Below are 27,750 nucleotides of genomic sequence, written 5' to 3'. Positions count from 1 at the left end.
GCTAGGAAAAGAGACGACTAAGAGGGACTATGATAGAGATCTATCAAATCATGATTGGTGTAGAGAAAGTCAATAAGGAAGTGTTATTTAGTCCTTCACATATCACAGGAACAAGGGGTCACCCAATGAAATTAATAGGCAGCAGATTTAAAACAAAAAAAAAGGAAGCATTTCTTCACACAATGCAGTCAACCTGTGGAACTCATTGCCACGGAGAGGTTGTGAAGGCCAAAAGTATAACTGGGTTCAAAAAAGAATGAGATGAGTTCACGGAGGATAGGTCCATCTCTGGCTACTAGCTAACATGGTCAGGGATGCAACTCTATGATCTGGATGTCTCTAAACCTCTGACTGCCAGATGCCGGGGCTGGGACTGTCCAACAGGGGATGGTTCACTTGACAATTGCCTTGTTCTGTTCATTCCCTCTGATGCATCTGGCACCCACCACTGTCAGAAGACAGGATACAGGGTAGATGAACCATTCTTCTGGGGGATCCAGGATAGCCACTCTTATGGTTTATGTTCTTAGCTGATTACATAGAAATTCAGCTTTAGCATCCTGGGAGCCTAAGAACCAAGAATGCATTTGTGACACTGGCAGACCAGTCAACCTGTGTATGACCCATAATAACTTAAGAAGAGGCACTTCTACTGTGTCAAGACAATTCACGTGCATGTGAATTTCAAAGAGATGTATTAGACTAGCAATCATCAACTCATTCAAAAATGAACAATAGATGCTAAGTGTATTTGTCTGTGGTTATCTATACCTGGTTAGAAGTTTCACAATGTAACTAAATTAGCTTGTAGATGCTAATTCCCTTTCATGGCTTAATTGCCTTAATTATGTGTGCAAGGTGTTCAGTTAGCCTTAAAATCAAAGATGTAAGACACTTCAGGAAAGCAATCATTTCTACATTATCTTCAGCTTAACTATCTGTGTTATAATGGAAGAACGGCTAATTACCTTATGTGAATGAATGTAACTAGTTTACTGGGTATGCACAGGAAATAGAAGATTATCTTCAAAGCAAAGTACAACAGGCCATCCGCATTGGGGGAAGGGCCTTCTGTGACAATTTCTGTGAGGTAGGCTTGTCAGCCTGGTAGAATAGCTATAAGAGAAGGCTCGGGCCTGATCCTATCATCTCTAGACTGCTTAAATGTTGAACAGGGACAGTGTAAGCCATAGGACAGAGATCTTCCAAATAATCATTTGGAAGAACCTGGAAAATGCCTGGAAAAACTAACGGACTTTACATCTAAGCTGCCTTTGGATTCTGATCTGTTGGGATGATTCCAGAGAGACTTTTACAAACCAGCAGTTTATTCCATCACTGTTGTGATCCTGAACTATGAACATGGAAAGTCACTTGTCTGGATATTGATCTTTTAACCATTTGTAACTCTTCTTTCTTTTAACAATAAATCTTAGATTTAGTTAAGGATTGGCTGACAGCGTGATATTTGGGGAAGACCTGAGATTCACATTGACCTGGGGATAAGCATCTGGGCCTTTATGATCAGTGAACCCCACATATGGTGAATCAGGTTTCAGTAACCCCTCACTATATTAGACATAGAATATCAGGGTTGGAAAGGACCTCAGGAGGTATCTAGTCCAACCCCTGGCTCAAAGCAGGACCAATCCCCAGACAGATTTTTACCCCAGTTCCCTAAATGGCCCCCTCAAGTATTGAACTCACAACCTGGGGTTTAGCAGGCCACTGCTCAAACCACTGAGCTATCCCTCCCACCTCTTCCAAGACAGGGTTGTTTAGATGGGAGCCAAGGTCTGGAATGCCAAAAGGGACCGTGTTTGGCATCTTGTTAACTAGGGTGGAAGCTCTTTGTTGTTGACTTCGTGAATCTAATGATAGAATAAGCCATCAGTTTGGCGGTTGTCTCCTCACTTCTTGCAGTCTGCCCGTAGTGTGCTCACAGCATTGTTGTGTAAACCTCTCACTCACGGAAGCAGAGGGATGTTAGTCACCTTGAGATCCCAGCTGCTGTCCTGGAAGAGTTTTTCATGCATTTGCGTTGAGTGTCAGATCTGACGTAAGCAGGAAGTCAGCTCAAGGAAGAGTACGCTATACTCACTGTGCTATGAATCTCTCTCGATAGGCAGTCAGCAGCTGGGTGCTGGCCTGCAAGGCCCTCTCTCTCCCACTCCTTCCCTGAACTGAACCATGTCCTGAGGAGCTGTTGGTAGAGCAGGGGAATGGACAGAGTTAGTACCAGAAAATCCCTCCCAAAAGTTCCTCTTAAACAGGTTTAATTGTCACTAAAATCCCTCTCCAAAGCATCTGACCTCCATGTAGCAAAGGAATCACATGTCTAATGGAAGAGCCCCTTAGATATACAAGTCCCAGGGGCCAGATTCACCTCTGGTGATTGAAGCCAAAGGAGTTACATGAGAGATGAATCTGGGCCCGTGTATGTGATGTCTGCTGTAGACTGTCTGATGGGAGCTGTCTAGCACATTGCATGCTGTTTGATGTCTGCTGCTGTGGTCTGTTTCCTGGGCAACTTCTCCCACATTGATTGGCAAATGACAGAGAGGAGCATTTCTTTTATTAATTTGAATAAGAGCAGAGAAGTCCCCAGCCCAGCTCCTTTTATAACTTCATTTTTATACTGAACGTGCATCAAACTTCCCACCCCTCAGCCCTTCACAATATTCTGTTCATGTCTGAGGAACAGGAAGTTTCCTCTGAATGAGTTTCCATACACAGGGCTTAACTCAATATTCATGAATTTCTTAGAAGAAGTGATCAGTTTCAACTGGTTCTCTTCGATTTGGCTACTGCAGTGGTGATTTTCTTGCCGCCCAAGTAGTGTCAACAACATTGTAAGAACTTGGTCCCAATCCAGCCCTGGCATAAAATGGCCTAGCTTCCGTGGATTTCAGTGGGGCACATGCCCGCTTATCCCAGGAAGAATTGGGTGCTTTCTCCCTAAAATTCACTCCATTGTGGACAATTCCTCCACAACTGAAGCGTGACCCCCTAAATCTCTGACTCTTCCCTGCTGTAACACAAGAAACAATCTCCACCACGGTTCAATGGTCTACTCACATCAAACATTTTCTGAACCAGTCTGCGGTTGGTTCTTCCTCCAGCAAAGTCTCCACTAGCTTGCCAAGGGCTTCCATGGACCTCACGTAGAGTGACTGAAACCAGAAAAGAAGGAGTGAGGCTCAGCACAGATCATTTGTGTGTGTGGGCTGGGAAAGCTAACCATAACCTTGCCAGGAGGCCATGTGTGACTGCCATCACCCAGTGCCTGCTGGGCAGAAATACAGTGGATGGTGCCGGAGGAGAATTGTTGTCACGCACTTGTATATGCAGAGCATCCTTTGCTGTCCTGTCTTCCTCTTTCATCTTCCAAGGGAGGAAGGGGAAATAAACTTTTGAAGCACTGACCAAGGAGCTCACAGTTTTTCTCCATGGTCAGAGATGGTTTGAGCTTGCTGGCAGAAGAAAGATAGAGAGAAAAGTCACGTATTAGACTCAGTACCACCTCCAAGTAAAAGAAATGGGTCCAATGACTAGAGATTGTCCCAATCTAGAACCCCAAGTGCAAACAACCCTTCACTTTGCACCTCTATTAAGTATTGGCTCCTCTAGAAGTAAAGCTAAAACTTCAAATCTCCTTTTAGAGAAACCCACAAGCTTCCTCCCCCCTGCCAGCTAGCCAGACACCTCCCTCCCAATCTGAACTCTGCTCCATTGTACTGCATGCCCCACAACCTCCAATCTTGTGTCTTTCGAGCACAAACCCCCAAATGGACACATTCAAATCCTTAAGAACTGAAGTCCTGCTGGTGAGCAGCATGTGAGCCACAGGGCCACCCAGAGGATTCAGGGGGCCTGGGGTCTTCGGCGACGGGGAATTGCCACCGAAGGCCCAGCACTTCGGCGGTGGGTCCCGGGGCGGAAGTTCCCCCCGCCGCCGAATTGCTGCCGAAGACTGGGCCCCCGTGAGAATTTTCCAGGGCCCCCGGAGTGAAGGACCCCACTCCAGGGGCCCTGAACAAACTCTCGTGGGGGCCCCTGCAGGGCCCGGGACCTGGGGCAAATTGCCCCATTTGCTCCCCCCGGGCGGCCCTGGTGAGCCAAACCCTGCAGGCATTAGACTGCTCCCAACCTGACTTTCATGAATTAACAAATAAGAAGGCATCACAGTGCCAGGAAATATGGCAGAAAATAGCCTACCTCAGATGTCCAATGGCAAGAACTGCCTGGTAGCGAACTGGAGATGTCAGGGAATCCAGTGGTTCCGTTTTAATGAAGTCCTGAAATGCATGAATGGGGACATCAAAATGGGAAATAGATTTGAAAGGCAGAGAGGCCTTCCTCTCACACCCTGAAACAGGGCCATATGCCAGACCTGGAATAAACAGACACCGTGCCCAGCAGGCTCTCTGCCTCAGAAATGGGCCGTAGGGCCATCTGCAGGCTATACAGAGGACAGAAAGAGAACTCACAAGACACAAGCCATTCCTTCCAGTTACAGCCCACAATATATGTCAGCATCCCTGCTAAGCTCAGAGTGGACCCAGCATTCTGGGTGCCATGCAGGTAGCTCATGAGACTGCAGTAGTACAGTCACAGCCAATGGATAAAATATCATCTCCCAGAAAACCAGTCTCATTACATTACAACAAACTCTCTTGTACTTCAGTCCTCAAAGCTCCTAATCACTCACCAACATGTAGCCAAGGAGCTCCAGTTTGTATGAGAATTCGAACTCTTGGGAGTCTCTGGTCTCCAAGATGGCACAGCTAATCTCCATGACATTCTGGATGAGGGTTAATTTTAGGTTCATGTCCTACATAATCCAGAAGGAGAAACAAGAGGATGTGGATGAGAAACTGAGAGAAGAACCAGAGTCCAGAAGATAAAGATCAGGAATTAAATCTAGCCTCGGGAGAGGAGAGAGGTGTCCCCAGACCCCAGAAGGTAGTGGACTCTGGCTCTGCACCCACCTCAGAAGAAGAGAAAACCCAGGTTCATCAAATAAATCCAGGCCTACTTACACCAGAGCAGCCAGGACTCCTGCTTGATGTAGCAGGAAACCAAACTCTGTGCAATTTAAACAAGCAACTTGTGTACAGAAAATGCAAGAGCTGAGGGTAGATTATTTAGAATGTACCTTGTTCGCAACAGTGATGCCCAGCACCTGAAAAACGAAACGCAAACAGCTATTAGCAATGTAGATAGTCCCACATAACACACATCCTCAAAATGTCCTGGCTGGTGAATATGGAGCAGAGAGAAATCACTATTGTTAAATCTTCCAAAAGGCAGGAAAGGTATCCAGAGAGGGTGTTTTGCAGAGGTCAATCTCAGGGCCATCCTCTGTAGTATTTGCATTTGTGAACTACTGAAGATCTCAGTTTGGTTCAACTGTTTTTGGCAATGCCTAAGTGAGAGTCTCAGTTAGACAAGGCAGTACTGAATGGCAAAGTGACGTGGAGAGGTTGCATTGAGATGAGAGTCAGGACCAGCAGTCAGGCACCTGGGGAACAGAAATAAAGCACACAGACAAACAAGACGACAGATAAGAGGTAAGGGAAGTAGTGAGCAAATCAACTAAATACAGGCTAGCACTAGTCTCTCTTGGGTAGCAAAAGATAGAGCTAGATACACATCCATATGAGGGGAGTTAGAGTGTTATTCTGAATAGCCTGAGTGTCACTGCATCTGAATTACTGTGTAGCTGGGGTCTACAGAATTTCAGAAGAATATAGAAAAACTAGAGAGAATACAAAGAAGAGCAACAAAAATGATACAACATGTGACAGCTCATGCTCCATCCATTACAGGTTTAAATTTGAGTTATGTGACATTTATCACGCAAAAGCTCTTACCTGACAACTGGCTCTGTAATGGAGAAGGATGTTCTTTGTGATGTCTGCCTCTACTCGGGAGAGAAGCTGGTCTTTTGGAGCATGGACAGCCACGCTGCTGTAGGTCAGCATCAGGGTGCTGCGAGTCTGGCCTCTTCTCCCATGGTGGTAGTCCTAGACAATCAGAAAGTTCTTCTGATGCCTTTGCTTTGGAATTATGATCTGCTGCTGACCGAGGAATTCCTCACAGCAGCAATAGCAGCTTGCACTTGCAAAGCTCTTTTCAGCCAAAGATCTCAAACCACTTGCAAAAAGTATTTAAGCAATATAATAACTGTGAGGCGTGGAGATATTAGTATCTCCATCATTCCCACTAGGTAACTCTGACACAGAGAGCCTAAAATGCTGAACCTACAGCAGTGAAGTACACGGAGCTTAGTCATTGACACTGGTGGGTACAAGATCAGGCGCTAAATGTCTTGCCTAAGGCTGCACAGTGAGTAAATGGCAGAGCCAGCAGTGGAAGCCCAGAGGCCTAGTCTCCTGCTCTAGCCTTTAGATCAGTGGTTTTCAACCAGAGCTACTTGTGTACCCCTGAGGGGCTGCAGAGGTCTTCCAGGGGGTTTATCAACTCATCTAGCTATTTGCCTAGTTTTACAGCAGACTACAAAGAATGCAAGTACAATATTTATATTCCAGTTGATTTATTTTATAATTATATGGTAGAAATGAGAAAATAAGCAATTTTCAGTAATAATGTGCTATGGCACTTTTTAATAATTTTATGCCTGATTTTGTAAGCAAGTAGTTTTTAAGGGAGGTGAAATTTGGGGTACACAAGACAAATCAGACTCCTGAAAGGGGTACACTAATCTGGACAGGTTGAGAACCACTGCTCTAAATCACAGGTTCCATAATTGTCATTCGTAGACCACTGGTGGTCTACCTAAAGCAGGTTGGTTGGCCACATGTTGCTTGCAACACCTCCTCATTTCCAGCTACTAACTGGGATTAAAAAAACGCTAAAAATACCTTAAATGCTTTTCCATGCAAGCGACTGAGGTAGTTCCCACACATTGTGCATGGGAGGGGCGCTCAAGCCATGAGACATCAGATGATAAAAATCATTTGAGAGAACCCCAGCTCCAGAGTGTGCTCCTCTCTGCTTAACTGCAGGCGTCACGTAGAACGCACACACTGGGGGACAATGCGAGCTGAGCAGAGCAGACACTACCCTGGGGCTGCTGCCCCTGCTATAGAGGGAGAGGAAGTTGGAGAGAACCCCCTGGCTCCTTTACCTTCAGGCGGCTGATGAACCCAGGAATCTTCACCTTGCTCATTGCAGCCCCAAACTCCTGAAGTGCGTTCAGGGTGAGGTCCAAGTGGCTCTCAGCAGAGAGTGCGAGGATGGAAATGACTCCCTGTCACCCAAGAAAAATACTGGTTAGGATCTAACCCACGAGTCCCTTCCTTTCAGCTGAAGCGGTGTAAAGCGCCAGTCAGGCGTCAGACCCGTGGGCAGCGGGGGCTGAGTGAAACAGCAACGAAGAGGATATGAAGCAAAATAGCATCTGTCCCAGGCCAGCTCAGAGCTGAGCCCCACAGGGAGCATTCAGGGGTTACTTGGTAAAGCGGGGAGAGGGACAGGGTCCTCACCTGTCTCTCAGGGGCTTCCATATAATCTGTTGCTGTCAAAAATTGATGAAGCTGTGATTTAATATGGACCAGGTCCTGGCAAACTGCTAAGGACGTTCCTAGCGCCTTATACAGGAAACTCTGAAAGAAAGAGACCGGCATTGAGATACCAGTAACAGAACGTGCCAGTCAGTACAGACCCAGCTCAGCAACACTCAGGAAAGAACAAGATAGCCAAGTCCAAGCACTCATACTGCAGAAACATCCCATCATCTAGCCCAGCCAGAGAACCATCAATGCAGCACAGACAAGCAGCCTGTCCAAGCAAATATTGGATGGGCAGGGGGGCAAGAGAGCAGGGAACAAGTAAAAACAAATTTTATATGCAGAATAAAATATAAAGTAATGAAGCCTTTAGAGAAGCCTTATGCAGCCCCCCAATCAGAATTTCAAGGAAAATTAACTAGAAACTAAGCCTTAACAGAGAACAAACCTTCTCAAGGGAGGGGCTGGCATAGCTGGCCATCTGCTGGTTCAACTCAAGGCTTATCTGGCTGCTCCAGGCACTGTCGTCTATCATCCCCAGAGATGTTCTTAGGAACTGAGTGTAAAAGAAGAGAGTTAAAGCAGATGGTTAATTGCAAGAATTTTGGGGTTGTTGTGGGGGTTTGTTTGTTTATTTGTTTGGTGGTTTTTTCTTCCTTGTTCTCTCTTGTAAACTTTCCAATATTCAGGTGTCATGGGAAGGTTATTTCCTATTGAGAACTATAAACATCGACAACCCAGATTTCCTCTGCTGTTGTTCTTTAACCTTTGTGTGATGATTCCTCTCAGTCCTCAAATCCAGATGAACAGTGAATTGAGAATGAGATGGAGCCAAGAAATCTGACCATTGAGGAGTGATTTTATAGTGGATGGAGGATGGGTCTAGTAAACTTTGAGCAAAGGGCCCTGACTACGAAGGACCAGGCACCTTCTCTGAAGTGCTATGAACCCATTCTGCCACCTCCTGAGGGTCCCCGGCTGTGAGGTACCTCACTACCCCTGCCCTTAGCATGAGAAAGCCTTCTCTGTGCCTGCCAGGTGTTAGCTCCTGACTCAGCCAGCCACAGGAAACACAAGCACGCCCTTCTCACCCCATCCAGGTTCCACTCTCCTTCTACAGATAAGCAATCGGTACAGTCCAACCGCCGAGCCCTCTCTGCAGCCCCACAATGTCCAGCCCCTGTTCCACTGGACACTCACAGAATTCATAGGTTTGCTACACATCACCTTACCAGTTTCACCTCAGCATCACCGCTCCATTTCACACACTTAGATACATTTATAGTGAAAACAAGCAGAGTTCAATTGACAAAGATCAGAGAGTTGAGAAGCAGCAAGTAAAATTAATGTAAACAAATGGTTACGTAAAAATAAAATCCTAACACACTTCTAGAGCTTGAACTTAGATAACCAAATATTCCCCTGTCTCACAAAGGATAGCTCCCCCAAATCTCTCTTCCAGCATGAAACACCCAGACCAAAGATCATCCTCCATTCATAAGACAAGGAGCTGTCAGTCTGTCCAATAGATGAAGGATACCTCTGACCTCCAGATATAGTTCCATGCATCCATTGTCTTCATTTGAAAACAGGGTACCCCCTATTGTTTGCTTGTTTTTCTTGTATCAAATCTCCTCTGGAGACTTCACAATCACTTGATTAGAATTTTCCTCTGTTGATTAGCATCCACTGTGAATAATTACTCACAGGCAGATAAGCATCTCCTGCCTGAAAGAAACTTGTTTATCACTTTCTGGTGACCAGCCCGAACTCACAGACCTTAAAAGCATCAATTTCAGTATAGAACCATAGCACCTTATATATTATCCATCCAATCACTGTGCAATGCTTATGATGAGCTGTGTGACACAGGTATCCAGTAAAGGCTTTACATGACACCCTTTGATTATATAGAGATCAGATCCAGGGAATCCAAGGTAATAATTGGAGATGTACCAATCTCCTAGAACTGGAAGGGACCTGGAAAGGTCATTGAGTCCAGCCCCCTGCCTTCACTAGCAGGACCAATTTTTGCCCCAGACCCCTAAGTGGGCCCTCAAGGATTGAACTCACAACCCTGTGTTTAGCAGGCCATGCTCAAACCACTGAGCTATCCCTCCCAATCCTGTAGCCTAACTCAGTGGACACCCAAAGGACCAGGAGTCACACCTCATCTCCCATTGAAGTCAGCCAGAGGTTAGTAACTTTCAGCACTTTGCTGTTTCAGGCCCTAATTTTGAACAGCAGCCAGGAAATCTCAGAAACCTCACAAGAAAACCTAATCTTAGTTGATTTTTTAGCCCAAAGAATTTCAAAGGAGGCTGGATCTGGAATGGGAACTCCAGAGTGTAATCCAACCCCAAATGGAACTGCAAACCTTCTGGGGCGATTTGTCACTAGGTCCCTTCCTTTCATTTTCAGCACTCGCCATCAAAGTGTTCCTTGTCTGGATTTACACGAGGCTGCAAAGAGCTCTTTCTGAGCAGAAAGGCTTCTCCTGAGATACAGTCACCAAACCCTGTCTTGTCTCTTTTCCTTTGGGGTTTCTCACAGCAAATTTTCTTTTGAGTGGCAAAGAGAAAAAGAATCCTTTCTATGTCCCCAGTGGTGCATTAGCACCATGAGCATGCTGGTTTTCTGGTTATGTTGTGTGTTGTTCCCAGTGGTAACGCAGAGTTATTTATAACTAGCGCTGGTTGAACAATGGTAAGTCCATTTCACAAAGCAAGTGGGAGTTTTTTGTTTTCTTGATTTTTCAACACACACATGAAAAGTGAAAGAAACAAAAATATTTTGCTTTTCAAAATAAAAAATGACCATTATTCAGTTCTTTGTTTTCCCCCTTTCCTTCCCTTTATCCCTAGTCCCCAGGCCTTTCCTCCCTCTTCCACTTTGTGACTGAAAAGCCGGGGGGAGGGGAGGCAGGGGAAGGAGACAAACAGGAAAGCAAATGAAAAAACTAAAAATCAACTTCAGTTAAAAAAAAACTGAACATTTTCCAGTTGGGTTGGGTTTTGTTTTGTGTAAAAAAAAAAAAAATTTGAAAGTCTCCCATGAAAATAAAAAAGGCCAGTTTTCACTGAACAAAAGTTGCAAATGAAATGGTTTGACCAGCTCTGCTTAGAATGAATAGTTTATCATTAATATTTTCCCCAGCTGATACATTTGGAGGGGGGAGGGAGGGCTGTGACAATACAGCTGAAAGCCATCTTGTACCTGAAGCAGCATGTGCTCCCACCGCGCGTGGTCCAGGGAATTCTCTGTGTTTCCTATGAAGCAGGAGGCAAAACAATAATATCAGCTAGGTTAGCAAGAAGAGTCGTCCCAGGAATCTCCTTTGCAATCAGTCCTTCGAAAACCCCTGCTCTGCCAAGCTGTAACATGCCTGGGCTTTCAAGGCTAAATGGGACCTACGCCAACGTTCTTTGTTGACCAACAGAAAGTATCATGTTATGTACCCTGCTGGCATTTTTATTCAGGGTCAGTCAACCCACCAGGAGTGAGATGCTGAGCACTCCCAATTCCTTTTGACTTTAATGGGAGCTGAGGGTACTTAGCATCTCAGAAAACTGTTCAGCACATCAGAAGACTGGGTTTAATGGGAATACAAACTTTTCCTGCATAATAAAAGATTCTGGACTTGATCCTAACTTGATGTAAATCGGTGTAGCTTCACTGAAGTCAATGGAATTATACTGATTTACATCAGCTGAGAATCTGGCCCCATTTCTGAATGTCCAGCTCTAACCTACCCTTCTTTAATGTCGGCACAAGGCAGTACTGGGACTCTGTACAGCAACAACTAGGAAGATACAGCTTATTTTTAAAATCTTTTTTTGACTATCAAACCCACTTGAACATTGTGGGGTCTGACCTTCATCAGAAACATATCGGGTTTGTGCTCCACGTAGGGTCTGTCAGACTCCACAGAGACTACACTGGCACAACCACGTCATTGGAGTTCTGCTGGCATAACCCCATAGTGTAGATGCAGCTACACTGACTGAGGAGGTCAATAGATTCATACCACTGTAAAATTGCTGAAAGACATTATTAGGCCCACAATACCTAGAGTCTACATGGGCACCCACTTGGCCAACCTAGCTTTTATGGCTCAGGTTTCCTTACAGAAAGAAAAACTCTGGGTTTTTAATTGAATCACCCTTGAAAGTAAACATGGGGTTTAATTTTCAGAAACATTCAGTTTGCAAAATCAGACTATATATGGAACCCCAAAATATTTCACTAACCTCCAACTTCACGTAATTCACCTTCCCAAACATTAACCTAGCAAAGGTGTGGGGGGAACTGCTGTAAAATTTCCATTCAGCTGAAACCTTCCTGGCCTGATTCTGCCCGGATTGAATTGGCTTCAGTGGTTTAACTCTAGATTTAGCCCAGTGGTTCAGTTATCCAGATGAAGGAAAAGTGAGGGCCTAGAAGCCCAATTTCAATTCCCACTGTTCCCACATACTGCAACAGGAATGGCACAACACGTGTCGATACGGCTGCATTTTCTGGCTTCCTTCTATGCTCCATGGACCGCACTCCTCCTAACTAGCACTTTACCTTCAATGTACTGCAGCAGAGATGGGATCTTTACTCCCACATCTCACCCACTGCTACATGGATATTTTGGTGCAGGGCCTGTAGTAACTGCAAGGCAGCACATCCGTGTCCTTCTCCTGCATAAGGGGACGAGGCTACTACCTGTCAGCGAGAGAGAAAGAACAGGCTAAGTTTGGTCAGCACAATACCAGTGTGGTCCTGAAGGAGGGAATAGTTCAGACTCTCTCATTGTGGAGACCATACAACAGAGTTGTTGATTCTACTGCAGTGCCTTCCTGAAGAAGAAAGCATTCTAGCTAATACGAGGATGCAGAACAGTGCGTCTCAGGAGAGGGCAGAGACAGAGAGATCCAAATCATACACATTCCTCAGCCTGTCTACAAGCATCTAGCTAGAAAACCCATTTTTATAGTTAACTGTCCCACTTCACATTCCACAGAAAACCTATTCTCATGGTCTACTCACCAGGAGTCGTGCCAGCAGCCCCTGGGGTGTAGGGAGTTTCACTAGGGAAAGAAAGAGAATATCATGAATTCTGCCAGACTTTCAGAGAGTCCCGCTGATGTTATTCACCTAGCCATTTCCAACGTGCCCACCAATGTTGAATGCAGCTGATCATAATTTGCATTTCCATAGTGCTTTCAGTCTGAGCTTCTCAAAATGCTTTACAGCCATGAATGAATTCCATCTCACAGCACCTCTATGAGGTTGCCATTAATTACTCCTTCATTTCACAAGTGGGGAAGCTGAGAGAGAAAGATCAGGTGATTTCCCCAAGGTCACATCAGAATTTTGGTGGCAAGCTGGGAACAGAACCCACATTTCCTAGCTCCATCCCATGGCCATGTTGTAATCACAAGACCATCCCTCATTTTAGCCTTCTCATTGCAGATGAGAGAACTGGAGCAGACTGAACCTGTTCATTGTGTAGTGTGCCTGGAGAGCATAAATGAAAGAGTTTCTGTTATAAACCTGGTCCACCGTAGTCAAGGCAAGCAGCTTCTTCTCCTTCCTGCTGCTTTTTCTCAGCCAGCTCCCTAAGGCATCTGCAGAGGCTTCAAATTACCAGTGTACTGAGCTGGCACCACATATTCGAGAAGCCTTGGCCATAACACCTGCAGAGAAGAGCGAGACTGTTCAGTACGCAGCTATTTCCATCCCCCCACCTCCAATATCCTGCTGTCGGAATCCCTCCCTCTCATGTAGCTTGTAGCTTAGCCCCCTGGGGGACCTAAGGGCAGTTGCACTCAGACAGTGGAAAGAATGAAGAGAAGATCTCTGCAACATGATTCCTTCCAGTTCAGTTGCTTTCTATCTTTTCTCTAATGTGAACCACTTACTCCATGATGAAGGGGTCACATCCCTGACATGAATCTGACATGCTGTTCCTCCATTATGCTGATCAGCAAAAGCTTCCTTGTGGGGAGGTACAAGGAAGATAAGGAAGAACGTCCCTATTTCAAGAAGCAGTAGCAACAGGTCACTTACTTGGGTCATTCCAGTGACCGAGGTGTCCAGACATTGCAGGATGTCAGTGCACAGGGTTTGATCGTGTTTTCTTCCGGAATAGCCTGGGTGAGAAGTGTTGTACCCTGCTGTGAGACAGCTCTATAGAACTTATTAGCTAGTAGCAAGACACTGGCTAGAGAATCAGTGTCCTTCTCTTACAAAGCCATCATGAACATTGACCTATGCCTGCTTTTATATTGCACTGGAAGTGCACAAACATCTGAAGGGAAGAGAATAATGGAAACTCTTAACTGGTGGGTCAGATCCCAGGCTTAGGAAAACCCTAAAGTGAAGGGAATGATTCTCTGAACACAAGAGTTTCAACAGGTTAATTTTCTTTAAATTTGAAAACTGTTTCATCTTTTTTATCTCTGAGGAAAAACATTCAGACTCTGCCCAGTGGAAATCAATATGCAGAACCAGGGGAATCCACTCTGTTTGTTCTGATGCCCCAACCAGCTTGGTCATTCTGGGTGTAGTGAGTGTGATTCTATCAACTGGCCTAATTCTGCTCTTACTTACACCGACTAAATATTGATTGACTCTACTGATTTCAGTGTAAAGGAGAGCAAAACTGGCCTGAGGAGAACAAGCAGCCTTCCTTAAGATGGATGTGTGTGCGTGTGTGTGAAAAAGACCCTTGGAGAGTATTGCCACAAGCTCCAACTTTGAAGAAAAGGGGCCAGGCAGAGCTAAGATCTTCAACAACTTACTGTAAAGTTGAACTGTTTATGTTAATACAGATCATGGATCCAATCATGGAGCACAAAGTTTCTGGAGCCTCTGGCTGTGTCCATGGATAGAAATACGGATTGAAGACATTTTTAAACTAGTACATGTAGATTAGAGCATGTAGTGAGGGAAATATGCAGCAAGCTTTTCCAGGCTCTTGACAGTCTGGGATGCAACCTGCATAACCTCGGTATTTTGCTGATAGTTTATGTTTGCTTCAACAGCCACAGAATTGGGCACCATTATGTTCTCTGGAGAGTCTATTGAAAACAAAGAGATGTGCTTTCTTGTACAAGAACATTTCACTGAAAATGGTGTTTTCAGAATTTTCAATGACTCATCAGAGGGTTGAGGAACCTAGATGACTCTGTTAGATGTAAATACCCAGTGTGAGAGTCTGATCTGTTACACTAGTATAAATCCAGAGTGACGCCACTAAAGTCAGTGGAGTTACCTTGACTTTACACCAATATAACTGATCAGATTCTGGCTCTAATCCTTCAGTCCAGTTGTCCTTGAGTCAAAACTCCCACTGAAGGCAAGGAGCAGTCAGCATGCAAGAATGGTAGGACCGAGTCTTAAGTGTTAAGAAGTCTCCTTACCAGTTTGCTGGTGGACACACTGAACTCCGTGAAAACATGTGCTACCATATCCCAAGCTGCACAGTTCTCCACACTTTGTAAGCTGAGCAGCCTCTGGATGAAATGAAGAACTGCCTTCCTCACCTGCAAGGGTAGAGATGACACACATGAGTTATTGTTATCCCTTCTGCCTGAAATAGGAGATAGGATATGAGAGTCCTTATGCTTTTGATTTGATCTCCTTGGCTTATAAACATGGATCCATTTAACACAGTCAGGATAATGACATGCCTTCTCTAGTCTGCAGTCTCTCCTCTGGATCTGAATGAAAGCTCCACCCAGATGTCCATTCATCCCATATCATTGAAAAAATTGAAATATTTCACTGCTCCACACAATCTTACCGTAGCATTCTGATCACTGAAAGTGGATTTCACTGCCTTCACAATCAGACACTTTTTCGGTCTTGTCTCGGCACTGAAAGATAAGGAGAGGTGTACAGTACTTCTTTGATCCACACACTCACTTTCCACATTGGAATGAATCCCGGATTTCAAAAGGCCCTATTTAAGAATAATACCAAGCTTCTCTCATACACAGAATCAATGGGGAAAACATAGGACCAGACTCTGGTCTGAGTTACACTAGTGTAAATCTAAAGTAATTCCAGTTCTATAAATAGTGCCATCATGCTGCCATGATGGAAATAGTATAAAAGAATTAGATAGACTGAGGTCAATCTGTGTTTAACACAGTCTAACAGAACTCAGAATCTAGTCTACAGTGTCTAATACTGACGATTATCAAGTCAGGGGTATTATTTTATTTTTTATTATCGCATGTGCATTAGCCCCAAGTCAACTTCTGTATCTGAAGTTGAAAAATATCTTGGGCTACATTCAGCACTTAGTTGAACCTGTTGATTTCTGTGTGGCCATAGGGGGGTAACTTAGGGCAGCATTTTGCCCCTTAGTGGATATCCAGACCACTGGTGACTGTGTGTTATAGAGATTCTGTGCCCCATTTGCAGAGGTGATGAGTCTGTTACAGCCCTGCCGGGCCTACAAAGTTTTGGGTCTTTAGTTCAATCTATAGTAGCTCATGCTTTTAGCTCTGGATCAGGGCTGGCTTTAGGCCGATTCCTCTGATTCTCCTGAATTGGGCCCCGTGCCTGACAGGGCCCTGCACATAACAGGACCCCGCGCCCAGTGACCTTTAAATTTTTACTCACCCGCAGCGATGGGTCTTCGGCAGCACTTCAGCGGCGGGTCCTTCACTGCCCGGGTCTTCGGCAGCACGTGAAGGACCCGCTGCTGAAGTTCCACCAAGACTCAGAGCGAGTGAAGGACCCGCTGCTGAAGTGCAGCCGAAGTCTCAGGGCACCGTCCGGTGAGTACAAGCCCCACAAATCAGGCCCCACACTTCCTAAAGCCGGCCCTGCCCTGACGCCCCAACTCAACCTCAGCATGTCGGCCAAGAGGGCAGCTGGCACAGTTGCTCCTGTGTTACTTACAGTCAGCATCAATAATAGCTCTGAGCAGCTTCAAAGAGGTCACACAAACAGCCTCATTCTTAATCTTCAGCTGTGAGTGCAGAAAGGCTATCAGATCCTCTGGAGAAGAACGGCTGCAAGGGAAGAAATCACGCCCTCGCTGATGACAGAACTCTTATTGTTACCATACCTACAAAGGTAAGGAAGTTACAAGGAAACTACTGTGTAACTCAGAGTTTCTTCCCTTACCTAGTTGAACTACACAATGGACCAGCTCTGTGTGATTTTCCATGCTGAGCGGCCTAGCCTGAGAACAGATCTGTGGGAAGAAGGGAAATGGTCAAAGAAAACTAATCAGATGCAATTGAAAAGAAAATGTTCAATTAATTTCTAAGCTTCCACTTCCTACTTGTCCAACTAGAGGTCTGAACCCCAGGTGGATGGTACTGAACGCACAGCAAGAATCAAACACAATGTCCAATACATTAGATGAGAGAAGCTAAAGTGTTTTGAACGGCAGAGCTCATCGAATCAAGGCACAGCCACAGTGTTTACTGTACAACTCTGACTCTGATAATCGGCTTATGGTAAAATTGCTTTACAAACTGAGCTGGATATTAGCCAAGAAAGTGAGACCACTACCTGCTTACTCTTGAGCCTGCAGAAATCAGTAAGGCATGAGGCAGTCCCCAGGCTCTGCACTATCATTTCATAGATTTGGATTGTTAATATGCTTCAGATCTGCTGTGCCTAAGCTCAAGGGATCCAAGCAAAACCACCCTCACCTGGTTATGCAGAGCACTGCAGATGGCTTGAAACTTCCCGTCAGGAGAGGGATCTTATATTCACCAGAGACCTCCAAGAGCTGGCTCAGACTCTGCAACAGAGGGTGAAAGTCAGATGGTGGCACACACAGGAGCAATATGTAGTGACTGAAGCAGATTCAGGGGATTCATGGATTCCAAGGCCGAAATGGATTATTGCCATCATCTAGTCTGACCTCCGCATAACACAGGCCACAGACCTTGCCCAGAATAATTCCCAGAGCAGAGCTTTAGAAAACATCCCAATCTCAATTTAAAAACTGTCAGTGAGGGAGAATCTGCCTCAGCCCTTGGTAAATGGTTGTAATGGTTAATTATCTCACCATTAAAAATGGACACCACATTTCCAGTCTGAATGTGTCTTGCTTCAGTTTCTAGCCACTGGATCAAGTTACCCCTGTGTCTGCTAGACTGAAGAGCTGTTATAAAACATGAGTCCTCATGTAAGATATTATAGACTGTCATGAAGTCACCTGTCACAGGATAGGTCCACCCTGCCAGGTGGTACCAGGTTGTGGAGGAAATGAAGTAGATCTCGGGCGGCCCAGCTGGCCTAGTCTCCTTAGCCACCGCAGCAGTCCTGACTCCTACGGCAGCATAGCCTAATGGTTGGGATCAGCGCAGCAGCCCTTCAGTGAGGGTCCACGGCCAAACAGCCTGAGTCTGTAGGGCTCCCTCTAGGTATAGCAGTGCGCCTAGTGGCCAAAGTCAATGGAACCACCCTTGGCAGCAGAGCAATGCGGCCTAGTGGCCAGAGTCATTAGAACCACCTTTGCAGCAGGGAAGTGTTGCCTAGTGGCCAGCCCTTCTCCACTGGGTCCTACGTATTCCACAGGTCCCAGCCCAGGGCCCTGTCTTGCCGCAGGGTATCTGCCACCAAATCAGCGGGGATCCTTCCAAAACACGCCAAGTCAAAGCCCAGTGCCTCAACTGGATCAATGCTTAGTCTACCTAGGATACTTTCCACTCAGGAATTCTGTGGTCTCTCCTCCATCTCTGGCATTGGGCGGCTGGGGGTCGGTTGCAGCCACAGTCTGGCTGACCTCTGAATCCTGGAGCACTGGCAGTCTCTGCAGGAGCCTCCAATGCACCCAGGGCCAGCGCCCATTTAGGCGAGCCAGGCAGTCGCCTAGGCGCCAGGATTTGGGGGCGACATTTTGCCTGGAGGGCGGCAGGTGGTTCCGTGACCTCCTGCAGATGTGCCTGTGGAGGGTCCGCTGGTCCAGCGGCTCGTGGAGCATCCGCAGGCACGCCGCGGCAGGTCCACCGGAGCCGTGGACGGACCCTCCGCAGGAACGCCATGGAGGTCCACCGAGCCGCGGGACCGTGGCAAATGGGTAGAGCCGCCCTGCGCCTAGGTGCCAAAACCCTGGCATTTCTCCTGAATGCACCTCTGTTCTCTTCGCAGCCATCCCTGTCTGAGCTGAGTGGCTCTCTTTAATATCCTGGTTCCAGCTGAAGCATGCCCAGCAGAGATGAGGGGCCATGGCCTCCTTAACCCATAAAGTATGATTATCCCGTGTTGAACCAATGTTGGGTAGCTAAACCCAATCACGCACCCTTTTACTTTCTGTTTGTTAAACTAAATAGATTGAGTTCCTTGATTCTACCACTGTAAGGCATGTTTTCTAACTTTAATCACTGTGGCTCTTCTCTCAATCTCCTCCAATTTATCAACACCCTTTTGAGTTGTGGCACTAGAACTGGACACCGTATTCCAACAGTAGTCACACAAGTGCCAGATTTAGAGGTAAAATAACCACTGTACTCTTCCTAGAGATTCCCCTTTTTATGCTTTTCAGCTTTTTTGGCCACAGCATGAGCTCATGTTCAGCTGATTGTGGTGATCATGATGAACAATCTTTTTCAGAGTCACTGCTTCCCAGGACAGCATCCCCCATCATGTATGTATGGTCTAAATTCTTGTGCCTAGATGCTCACATTTACATTCAGCCATATTTAAATGCACCTTTGTTTGCACCCAGTTTACCAAGTGATCTAGATCTCTGTGAATCTGTCCTTTCCATTTTTTACCACTTCCCAATTTTTATCTCATCTCCCAACTTTATCAGAGATGTTTTTATGTCCTCTGCCAGGTTATTGATAAAAAAGGTGACAATCGAATTCCTTCCTGCATCTAAACACTTTTCTCCTTTGCTGCTTCAAGCTTCCAGAATGTCTCTGATGCCATCTACAGATTTTACTATATTGAAGCAGTTCTGTAGTGCTCTGATGCTATCGAACAAGTCCATCATGCGTTGGTTCCCTCCAAATCATGGGTATTTCAACCCCAAAAGTGACCACATACTGTACCAGAAAGCTTCAACCAACAGAGATGGTGAGTAAATATCACTACCAAGAAGTTATAGCTGTCTCGTGAGTTCATTTACAACAGTGTAGCTGCACTGAAGACAGAATATGGCCCCTTAATTCTTGCTCATGTGGTACTCAGGGTAGATGAAATAGAGAGAGAAGGGGAGTGAGACAATATCTTTAATTAGATTATCTCACCCACCTTGGCGCTGTTGGGACCAACATGGCTTCAACAGCACTGCATAGAACGGGAGGTGAAATAGACAGGCAATGCTTTTAGATCCATCTAGTTACATAATCCAAAGCAATCACCCTCAAGCCTCCTTAGTATTAATTTTCAGCCATTGACCATTGGCTTGGTACTGACCAGAGACAACATATGGCAGACCATGCTCTGAGGAGCTTATGAACTAAAAGAGAGACGCAGAGTTGACAGGATGTACTGGGAAATCATGAGGGAGGATCTTGTTGGGGAGGGGGGCAGGTGTTTTGTTTTTTATCTCCTTATCATCCTCCCCAGGAAACAGAGGATGCTTTTCATAAGAGGCATTTACCTACAAATCTTCTTGCCTGGCTCACCATGTGTATAAACCCAGAACTCGTGTGGATATTTATTTTCTAACAAGTCACTGTCTCAACCAGGAAACCCCACTGGCAGCAAATTCCTTGTGCAGTTCATACATGCACACACATAGACAGTTACCAAGGAGTGGTACCTCACCTTGGTGACGTGAAAAACATCAGTGTCCTCCTTATATTGCTCAAGGAGCCATGAGAGGTGTTCAAATATCTGATCTTGATACTCCTCTTTGTGTAGCAGGAGGCTCATCATGGGACCAAGGGCTTTGATGATAGCCTGCTTGAGCTGCATAGATGAGACACAGAATTTATGTTCCTACTAATTCATTCAGTATCATCCAATGGGCACACCTTTTCTACTTCCAATGCCTGCAACTTCCCTTGTTCCACTGTAGGAATGGGCCTATCTCAATATTTCCTGGTAAAGAACCGGGACTCGTAGGGTTGGTTTCAGGATTATATCCTAATGCACCTCACAACTATACCAGGTAAAATATTCTCTAGATTAGTATGCATTCTAGGCCAACTCATCCCTGCTGGAACTCACTGGGGCTGAATGGAGGAATTAATTTAAGCCACTATCCCATGTTTATCTGCACGTTAGCAAAACTAGAATCCATGTACACTGTGTACTGACAGAATTTCCATGATGTGGTGACATTATAAATGTTTGGGTTTTTGATGTTTTACATGACACTCTGTTCCATCCAAAAGGACCTACCACTAAATGCCATCATCACAATGAGTGTCAGACATACAATTTAACGTTACAATTTCTGCTAAAGGTTTAGAGAACCAGCAATTCTCACCTCCTGCTCCTCACAGGTCAGCCAGTTGCTGGTCACATGAGTGTATACGGGAAGAAAATGATAGCAGAGACGCAATTGGCCCACATTGGGGAATGAGCACTTTTCCCAGTTAGCCAAAAAGAGACGTACTGCACTTGACCATTGTTCCAGAACTGTGCATGGACGGAGAGAAGACAAGCAATGTGAAAAGGACACATTAGTAACGAGGAGAAGTTTCTTTATCCATGAAGACACTCAGGCCAAACGTTTACTACAATTCCATGGCAGCTACTGCTCTGTTCAGGACTAGACGCTGAAATCCAACATCAATTTTGAGCTATTTCTCTTCCCCATTCCGTGTCTTGTTTTCTCAAAAGGCTTTTTAATTTGCAGATTCTCTCAATCTTTTTTCAATTACCAGCATCTGAAGACAATTTTTCTCCCTTCCTTGTTACCTTTTCAATTAGAGCTGCTTGAAAAACAGTTTTAAATTAAATTACAAATCTTTACTGATGGTGATTTTTTCTTTCAAAATTGCAAAGTTTAAAAATCATTTCTATTTTTCTTAAAAATCAAAAATCCAGCCACCTCTTTTTTTTAGATACTCAGAAACACTGGATGCACACTTGATCAGACTTGTCACTGACATCTTTCACATTTGTTTTTCATCAAATTTGGGGAAAAAATTATGAAAATATAATTAAAATCAAAATATTTCAGCAAGCTCTCCTCTGAACTACTCAGTGTCTCCTCTGCAGTTATTGTTTATTTAATCCTTAACACTGGATGATTTTATCTCGAGTTACAGTTTGTCTGAAAAGATGTTCAGTGCCCCTAACTGCCATTGGCTTACTGGGATTTGAAGGTAGTGGGGAGCACTTTGCCCTAAAGGTAGGTGTATCTAGTGTCCTTTGCTAAGAAGAATTAGGGCCCAATCCTGTTGTCTATGAAGTCGATGGTAAAAATTCTCCCATTTACTCCAAAGGCACAGGATTAACCTCCCTACTGAGCATCACCTGAAAAGCAAAGTGGAAGAGAGAAGTGGAGAGGAAGAGAAGACAGAGAAAGAGGGTGAAAGGGAGATGATGATAAAGAAAACTAAGGAGAAAAAATGGGTGAAGGAGTGAAATGGATTTTTAAATGTACAGTATTGAAATCTGTTCTCTTCACCTCCTCAGAGACTGCTGGCAGATGGGGCAGTTTAGCCTTTAAATTGTCTGTTTATTTTAAATTATATCCATGAGTCATAAAGGGCTTGAACTTACAAATGCTCAGTGCCTCCTGCAAAGTGGGAGGAGCACTCCCAACTTCACTACCGAGGCTGCCATGGAGCCATGAACGCAGCACCTGGTGCAATCCAGGCAGGGACACAGTTCAGGGCATGTTTGCAAACTTGGTCAGTCACTACCAATTCGTACCAAGACCCCTAAATATCCATTTAAAGTAATCTGCAGTAAGTGCTGGGCACTTACCAATGTAAAAATGCTTGTCTCAGCTCATCCCTGGACTTAAACTCCAGCATGGTAGTAACATGGAAGTGTTCAGGGTCACTCTCACAAAAGGGACATAACTTATTGCTGGGCAGAGAAAGGCAGAAGAGGTTGAAGATAGATAATCGGCCAAGTTCTCCGCTCTCTTAGAACACACTTAGGAAACACTGAGGGCAGGATATTATGGGCTCCTGGGTCATTTTATAGCCATGCGCAAGCAGAGCAGACTGGCTTTAAAGGAGCCATTGAAAGCCAGTGGGGATTCACCCTGAAGAGAGGAATCCTGCACCAGTGCAGCCAGCTGTGCCTAATGCTCAACTCACTCCCAGCATAAGGGGAGAGAGCACCAGGGGCCGGATGGGAAGTGGGGTGAGAAGAGCTCCACCAGACCTGATCTTCCACTCATTCCCATCCCATGAACTTCTAGTGGGGGGCAGAAGTTAGAGCTTCCACTGTTGTCTGACAGCTCATGATCTGGAAGCTAGAACTAGCAAGAGCAGTGAATCCTTTGTCTCTCCACACACGTGACAAGACACACTCAAGCAGAGCTCTGTTTAGCTGCAAACATTTATAGGTAGAGAGAGTAACTCTCTGTCCTTAAATGAAAGACAAATAACTTTGAAACAAAAGATGGAAGTTACCATACCATAGGCTGATGACAGGCTGCCCAGCGTGAACTAAAATAAACTCTTCAGGCAGCTTCGGTGGTTTCAGTGTGACAGTGCAGCTCATACATGACATGATCAAATAGCAGCTTGCCAGGGAGTCACTAACGTGTTGCTAGCTGCCACTTTTACCTCATTTGTACAGCCTCCTACAAAAAAAAAAAAAAAAAAAAAAAAAGAGAAAGACTGAAGTAACTGAAGCCGGTTGCACTAGCCAGAGTTGTTTATATGAGTCAAGATCTTATTTCTGTGCATAAGTTCCAATGAACTCACCTCAACTTCTTCATGGATACAGTCATTAGTCATGGCAAATATTCATTGAGTCGTTTACAAACAATTTTCAGCCTTCTGTGAAAGGTTTGCAAGATGCTTAGTTAGACTATTCATTATTAGCCTTTGTGGGTGTATGACTGGTCACCTTAGTCACGTGATATTTTGGCCCTGCCCTTCCCTGGAGGAGGTAGTGAGACACATGACAGCTTCAAGATATTCAGAGAGCTTCCTGGAATAAACTGTCCTTCAAAAGGAGGCTGACTTCCTTGGAAGAAGAGAGAGATTTTTTCCATGGGTTTTCCTGCTGCCAAACTAGATTCTAAATCCAATGCTGCTGCTTTTGGAGATAGCTCAGATTCTGTCTGTCTTAGAGCTTATACCGCCACTTCATCCCTATATAGTATCAGAGCGCTCCCACATAACATCAGTATCAAAAATGAAATCACTAGTAGACTTTGGGAAAGACGTGCTCATTAAGAAACCACAGGCTTGTCTCTGTGTCTGAGATCATGTGTCTCGGGTCCTGATCCTGCAAAGCACTTAAGCACACATGTAACTTCACATGTGAGTTTTCCCATCTTATGCATGTGCACAAGTGCTGTCTAGGACCTGGGCTTTGGTCTGGAGGAAGGTGTGGGCCTCTAATAGAAGAATACATTTTCATTTCAGTATATATAGTTTACTCTGCCCTGCCCCAAAAAGAGAGTTTTAATTAGTTAAAGCTTTGGATCCTTGATTAGTAGCTCAGGAGAACTAACTTACCTGAGTCTCTCTCATCTGGTCTGAGGCTAGGCTTACAATGTTTTTCACTAGAAATTTTATTCTATAGGCCCCCGGTGTCCTGCTGTAACACCCTCCAGGATATAGTAATGGCTACTCTGTTTTGCTGGGGACAAACCAGAAAGAGAAAAAATCTGAAAAGTTTTTCTTGATGACCACACAGCAATTTGACAATAAGCCCTCGCCCTAAAGAGCTTCCAATCCAAAACATGAAATGATTAGCCCAAGTCTTATCATAACAGAGCAGGTCTGTGGCCAGAAGAGAATCCATATCTCCTGAGTCATTATCCAGAGTCCTATCCCTAGGCCACACTGACTCTCAGCCAGCATGCTCACACAACTACTCCATTGACTTAATTGCGTGTAGAAACATGCCATGCCCTCCATAATCACCTGCTATATTAGCAGCACTCTGGTGGCAGCCAAACAATTGACATATTTTAATCTTCCTGCAGAGAAAAAAAGCCAGAAGAAGCCTCCTTCACCGCTCCTTCTCGAGTTTCATTTATTGAAAACAAACAACAAAAAGGAGCCCTTGCCTTGCTCTAAAGGCCACTCCAGACAGAATTGGTAAATGTGTAATTACAAAATACCCAACTCCCGCAGTGTCTCAACAGCTCCTAGCGGAAATTAGCTCAGCAGTTAGATCTACTACTGACAGCTCCATTGTGACAGTTAAAGGCAAGTGTCTTTATGAGGCCCATCAGTGTAGAAATTCACAGATGATACTAAATATGGGGAGCTTTAGTATCAGCTGGGACAGAAAATAAAGAGGGACACAGAGAAATCTAAAACCTGAGCAGAGAACAAGATTCCTCTAGAAACCTGCAAACTAGCACATCTGGAAAGGAGGTAACTGACATAATGGGAGGGAGAAAAGTGGAAAGCAAATAAGTGCCCTTGGGGCATAGAAAAAGCAAGTCAACGTGTATATGCAAGGGGGTGACTTGCACACAAAGAGCCATGTGGGTTGGGTCTTTTCCACACAGGATCAAGGCACAAAGCAGGAAGATGACAGTTCCTCTCTGTTCATCTAAGGTGTGACTGCATCTGATTATTGCATTTTCTAGCACCACATTCCCAGAGAGAGCAACAAACTGGAAGTAATTCATGGAGAGCAAAAAAGAATGCAGGGGGTGGCAGAACTGACTTGAATAGAGCCCCGCAACCTGGACCCAATCCTGTGGACCTGACTACAGGCATCAGGGTCAGGTTGATGAAAAACAACTGCCTCTTGGGCTTCAGTCAGGTCGGCTCCCCTCCTTAGCTCAAAGTGATCAGCACAACAGGGGCAGTGTCAGAGGATGAAGCTGCCGATGTACATTATCACTTAATGGGCTGCACTGCTCCATGAGCAGGATGCAGTGGCAATATCTGGTTTGGGGGAAGGGTTGGGACCAGGATGGAAAATGATCTCAACCCTCTCAAGGTGAGGTGAGTGGGTGGGGCCAGTTCAGGTTGGGCTTCAAAACTGGGCCTGAGCAGACTCCTCTACTTCTGAAGACAGATCTGAAAGAACTGCCAAAGGCAGATGCAAAAGGAGGACTATGAGGGGACATGATACGTTTACCATACAACTATATGTAGTGTGTGAACATCAAGGAGGAAGAGGAAATTTTGTAGCAGTGATGAGCTCCAGTTGGTCTCGCACTGGTTCCTGGAGAATGCTGTGGGGTACCTCTAGAAGCCTTTTAGAACCGGTTGTTCCAGGACAAACGGTTCTAAAAGCTTTTAAATTTAATAAAAGGCTAGGCAGTTGTCCACTCGGCCCGGCCCTTAACTTCACCAATTTCACCTCTCCCTGGAATGCTCCACCTCCTTCTACTCCTTCCCTGCTTCCCGGCACAATCAAAATGTTCGCAGCAAGCCTGAAAAAATGCAGCAGGTAGGCAGCTGGGCGGGGGACGGTGTGTGCATGGCCCAGTCCGCTCCCCTGGCCCTTGGCCTATTGAGCGCCTCCCAGCCAAGCACCACTGGCTGGGGCTGGTCCCGCTGAGCGTGCTCGACCTGCCCAGCTGGGACCCTGCAGGCCCGCCCCGCCCGGGAGTCGGGCCTCATGCTGCCCGCCTCAGCCCCAGCCAGAGCGCTCGCCGCCGCTCGCCGCCCTGGCCCCGGGCGCGGCCGAGCAGCCCCGGGCGCCGGGCTGAGCGGCTCCGGGCCCGGGAGCCGGGCCCGCGGCCCGCCCGTGCCGCCGAGCGGGCCCGCCCGCCCGTGGAGTCGGGCCCCGCGGCTCCGCCCCGTGCCGCCGCCGCCGAGCTGCCTCGCCCGCCCGGGAGCTGGCGGCCGCGTCGCGCTCCCGTGCCGCCGAAGCGCCCGCCCGCCCGGGAGTCGGGCCTCATGCTGTTCGCCCCGTGCCGCCGAAGCGCTCCGCCCGCCCGGGGGAGTCGGGCCCGCTGCCCGCCCCGTGCGCTGCCGAGCGGCTCCGCCCGCCCCGCCCGGGAGTCGGGCCCGCGGCCCGCCCGCAGCTGGCCGAGCGGCCCGCCCGCCCGCCTGGGAGCCGGGCCCCGCGTTCTCGCCCCGTGCCGCCGAGCCGGCTCCGCCCGCCGTCTGCCGGGAGCCGGGCCCGCCCCGGGGCCTGAGCTGCGGGCCCGACGCAGCCGGGTTGGAGCCGCTGCCGGGCACTGGGCCGAGCCGCCGCCGGCACCGGGCCGGAGCCACGGGCCAGACGAAAGCCGGGCCGGAGCGCTTTCAGCCGCACCGGGCCAGAGCTCGCCCGACTTCAGGCCAGCCGGCTGCTCAGCTGGCGCCATGGCAGCCACTTCTGCCGACGCTGGCCAGCCAGCGCACCGCTGGGCCCGACCTGGTTCGGGCCGGCCGAGCCTGGCCGCCGGGCGGCTGCCGGAGTTGCACGACTGGCCCGGCTGAGCCGCCGCCGGCATACCGCCGATCGCGTCTTCAGCTGGCGGGCTGAAAGCTGCCGGGTCACGCGCCGAGCCGCCCGACCCACTTCGGCGCTGGCGGCCGGGCCGCTGCGGCACTGGGTCCGATCTCGCGGGGCCCGCCTTCGGGCGAGCGAGGGACGGCGCCGAGCCGCTGGGCCGGCACCGGCCGAGCCGGGCGCCGAGCGCCCGCCCGCCCAGGCTGGGGAGTCGGGTCCCCGCAGCCCGCCCCGGTGCCGCCGAGCGCTCCGCCCGCCCAGGCTGGGGAGCGGGCCCCGCGGGCTCGCCCCGTGCCGCCGGTGTAGCCGGCCCGGGCCCGCCCGTGAGCTGGTCTCGCGGCTCCGGCCTCCCGTGCCGCCGCCGAGCGGCTCCGCCCGCCCGGGAGTCGTGGCCTCGCTGCGTTCGCCCGCTCCCGTGCCGGGCCCGAAAGGCTCCGCCCGCCTGGCCCTGGAGTTTGGCCCCGCGGTCGCCCCGTGCCGCCGAAGCGGCTCCAGCCCGCCTGCCCGGGAGCCGGGCCTCCGCGCCCGCCCCGTGCCGGGCCGAGCGCCCGGGCCCGCCTGCCCGGGAGCCGGGCCTCGCGCCCGCCCCGTGCGCCGCCGAAGGGCGCCAGCCCGCCCGCCCGGGAGCCGGGCCCGCGTTCGCCTTCCGGTGCCGCCGAGCGCTCCGCCCGCCCGGGAGTCGGGCCCCGCGCTCGCCCCGTGCCGGCGAGCGGTGGCTCCGGCCCGCCCAGGCTGGGGAGTC

At 47.5% G+C, this 27,750-nt stretch overlaps 2 protein-coding genes and 2 long non-coding RNA genes across 4 annotated transcripts in view; 1 reads left to right on the top strand and 3 right to left on the bottom strand.

Moving 5' to 3' along the window:
- Positions 1 to 27,750, top strand: part of LOC120406881 (maestro heat-like repeat-containing protein family member 2A) — a 282,231-nt gene that overhangs the window by 56,697 nt on the left and 197,784 nt on the right. The window lies entirely within an intron of this gene.
- LOC120407106 lies at positions 7,216 to 8,045 on the bottom strand. Its single transcript, XR_005599792.1, has 3 exons — positions 7,984 to 8,045; positions 7,512 to 7,631; positions 7,216 to 7,276 (listed from the first exon to the last, which is right to left on the bottom strand). It is a non-coding gene; the product is annotated as an uncharacterized LOC120407106 (long non-coding RNA).
- Positions 12,585 to 16,502, bottom strand: LOC120407102. The gene is made up of 6 exons (XR_005599788.1): positions 16,440 to 16,502; positions 15,331 to 15,403; positions 14,948 to 15,070; positions 13,593 to 13,675; positions 12,925 to 13,219; positions 12,585 to 12,610 (listed from the first exon to the last, which is right to left on the bottom strand). It is a non-coding gene; the product is annotated as an uncharacterized LOC120407102 (long non-coding RNA).
- Positions 16,667 to 20,503, bottom strand: LOC120407099 (maestro heat-like repeat-containing protein family member 2B). The gene is made up of 3 exons (XM_039542439.1): positions 20,277 to 20,503; positions 17,204 to 17,295; positions 16,667 to 16,737 (listed from the first exon to the last, which is right to left on the bottom strand). Exons 1-3 carry the CDS (start codon positions 20,424 to 20,426, stop codon positions 16,677 to 16,679), a joined length of 303 nt encoding a protein of 100 aa, XP_039398373.1. The 5' UTR covers positions 20,427 to 20,503; the 3' UTR covers positions 16,667 to 16,676.

Source organism: Mauremys reevesii, linkage group 5, assembly GCF_016161935.1.
Source record: "Mauremys reevesii isolate NIE-2019 linkage group 5, ASM1616193v1, whole genome shotgun sequence".
Taxonomy (NCBI): domain Eukaryota; kingdom Metazoa; phylum Chordata; order Testudines; family Geoemydidae; genus Mauremys; species Mauremys reevesii.
Note: the sequence above shows the minus strand (reverse complement) of the source record. Positions and strands in the feature narration are given on the sequence as shown.

What these genes read in the sequence shown, in the direction of transcription:
- LOC120407099 (XM_039542439.1), bottom strand. Translation starts at nt 20,426, where the DNA reads ATGCAGCTCAAGCAGGCTATCATCAAAGCCCTTGGTCCCATGATGAGC. An exon ending in ATGTTTTTCACGTCACCAAG is followed by an intron (nt 17,296 to 20,276) that starts GTGAGGTACCAC and finishes CCTCTGTTGCAG; the next exon opens with AGTCTGAGCCAGCTCTTGGA. An exon ending in GCAGTGCTCTGCATAACCAG is followed by an intron (nt 16,738 to 17,203) that starts GTGAGGGTGGTT and finishes TTCTTCCCACAG; the next exon opens with ATCTGTTCTCAGGCTAGGCC.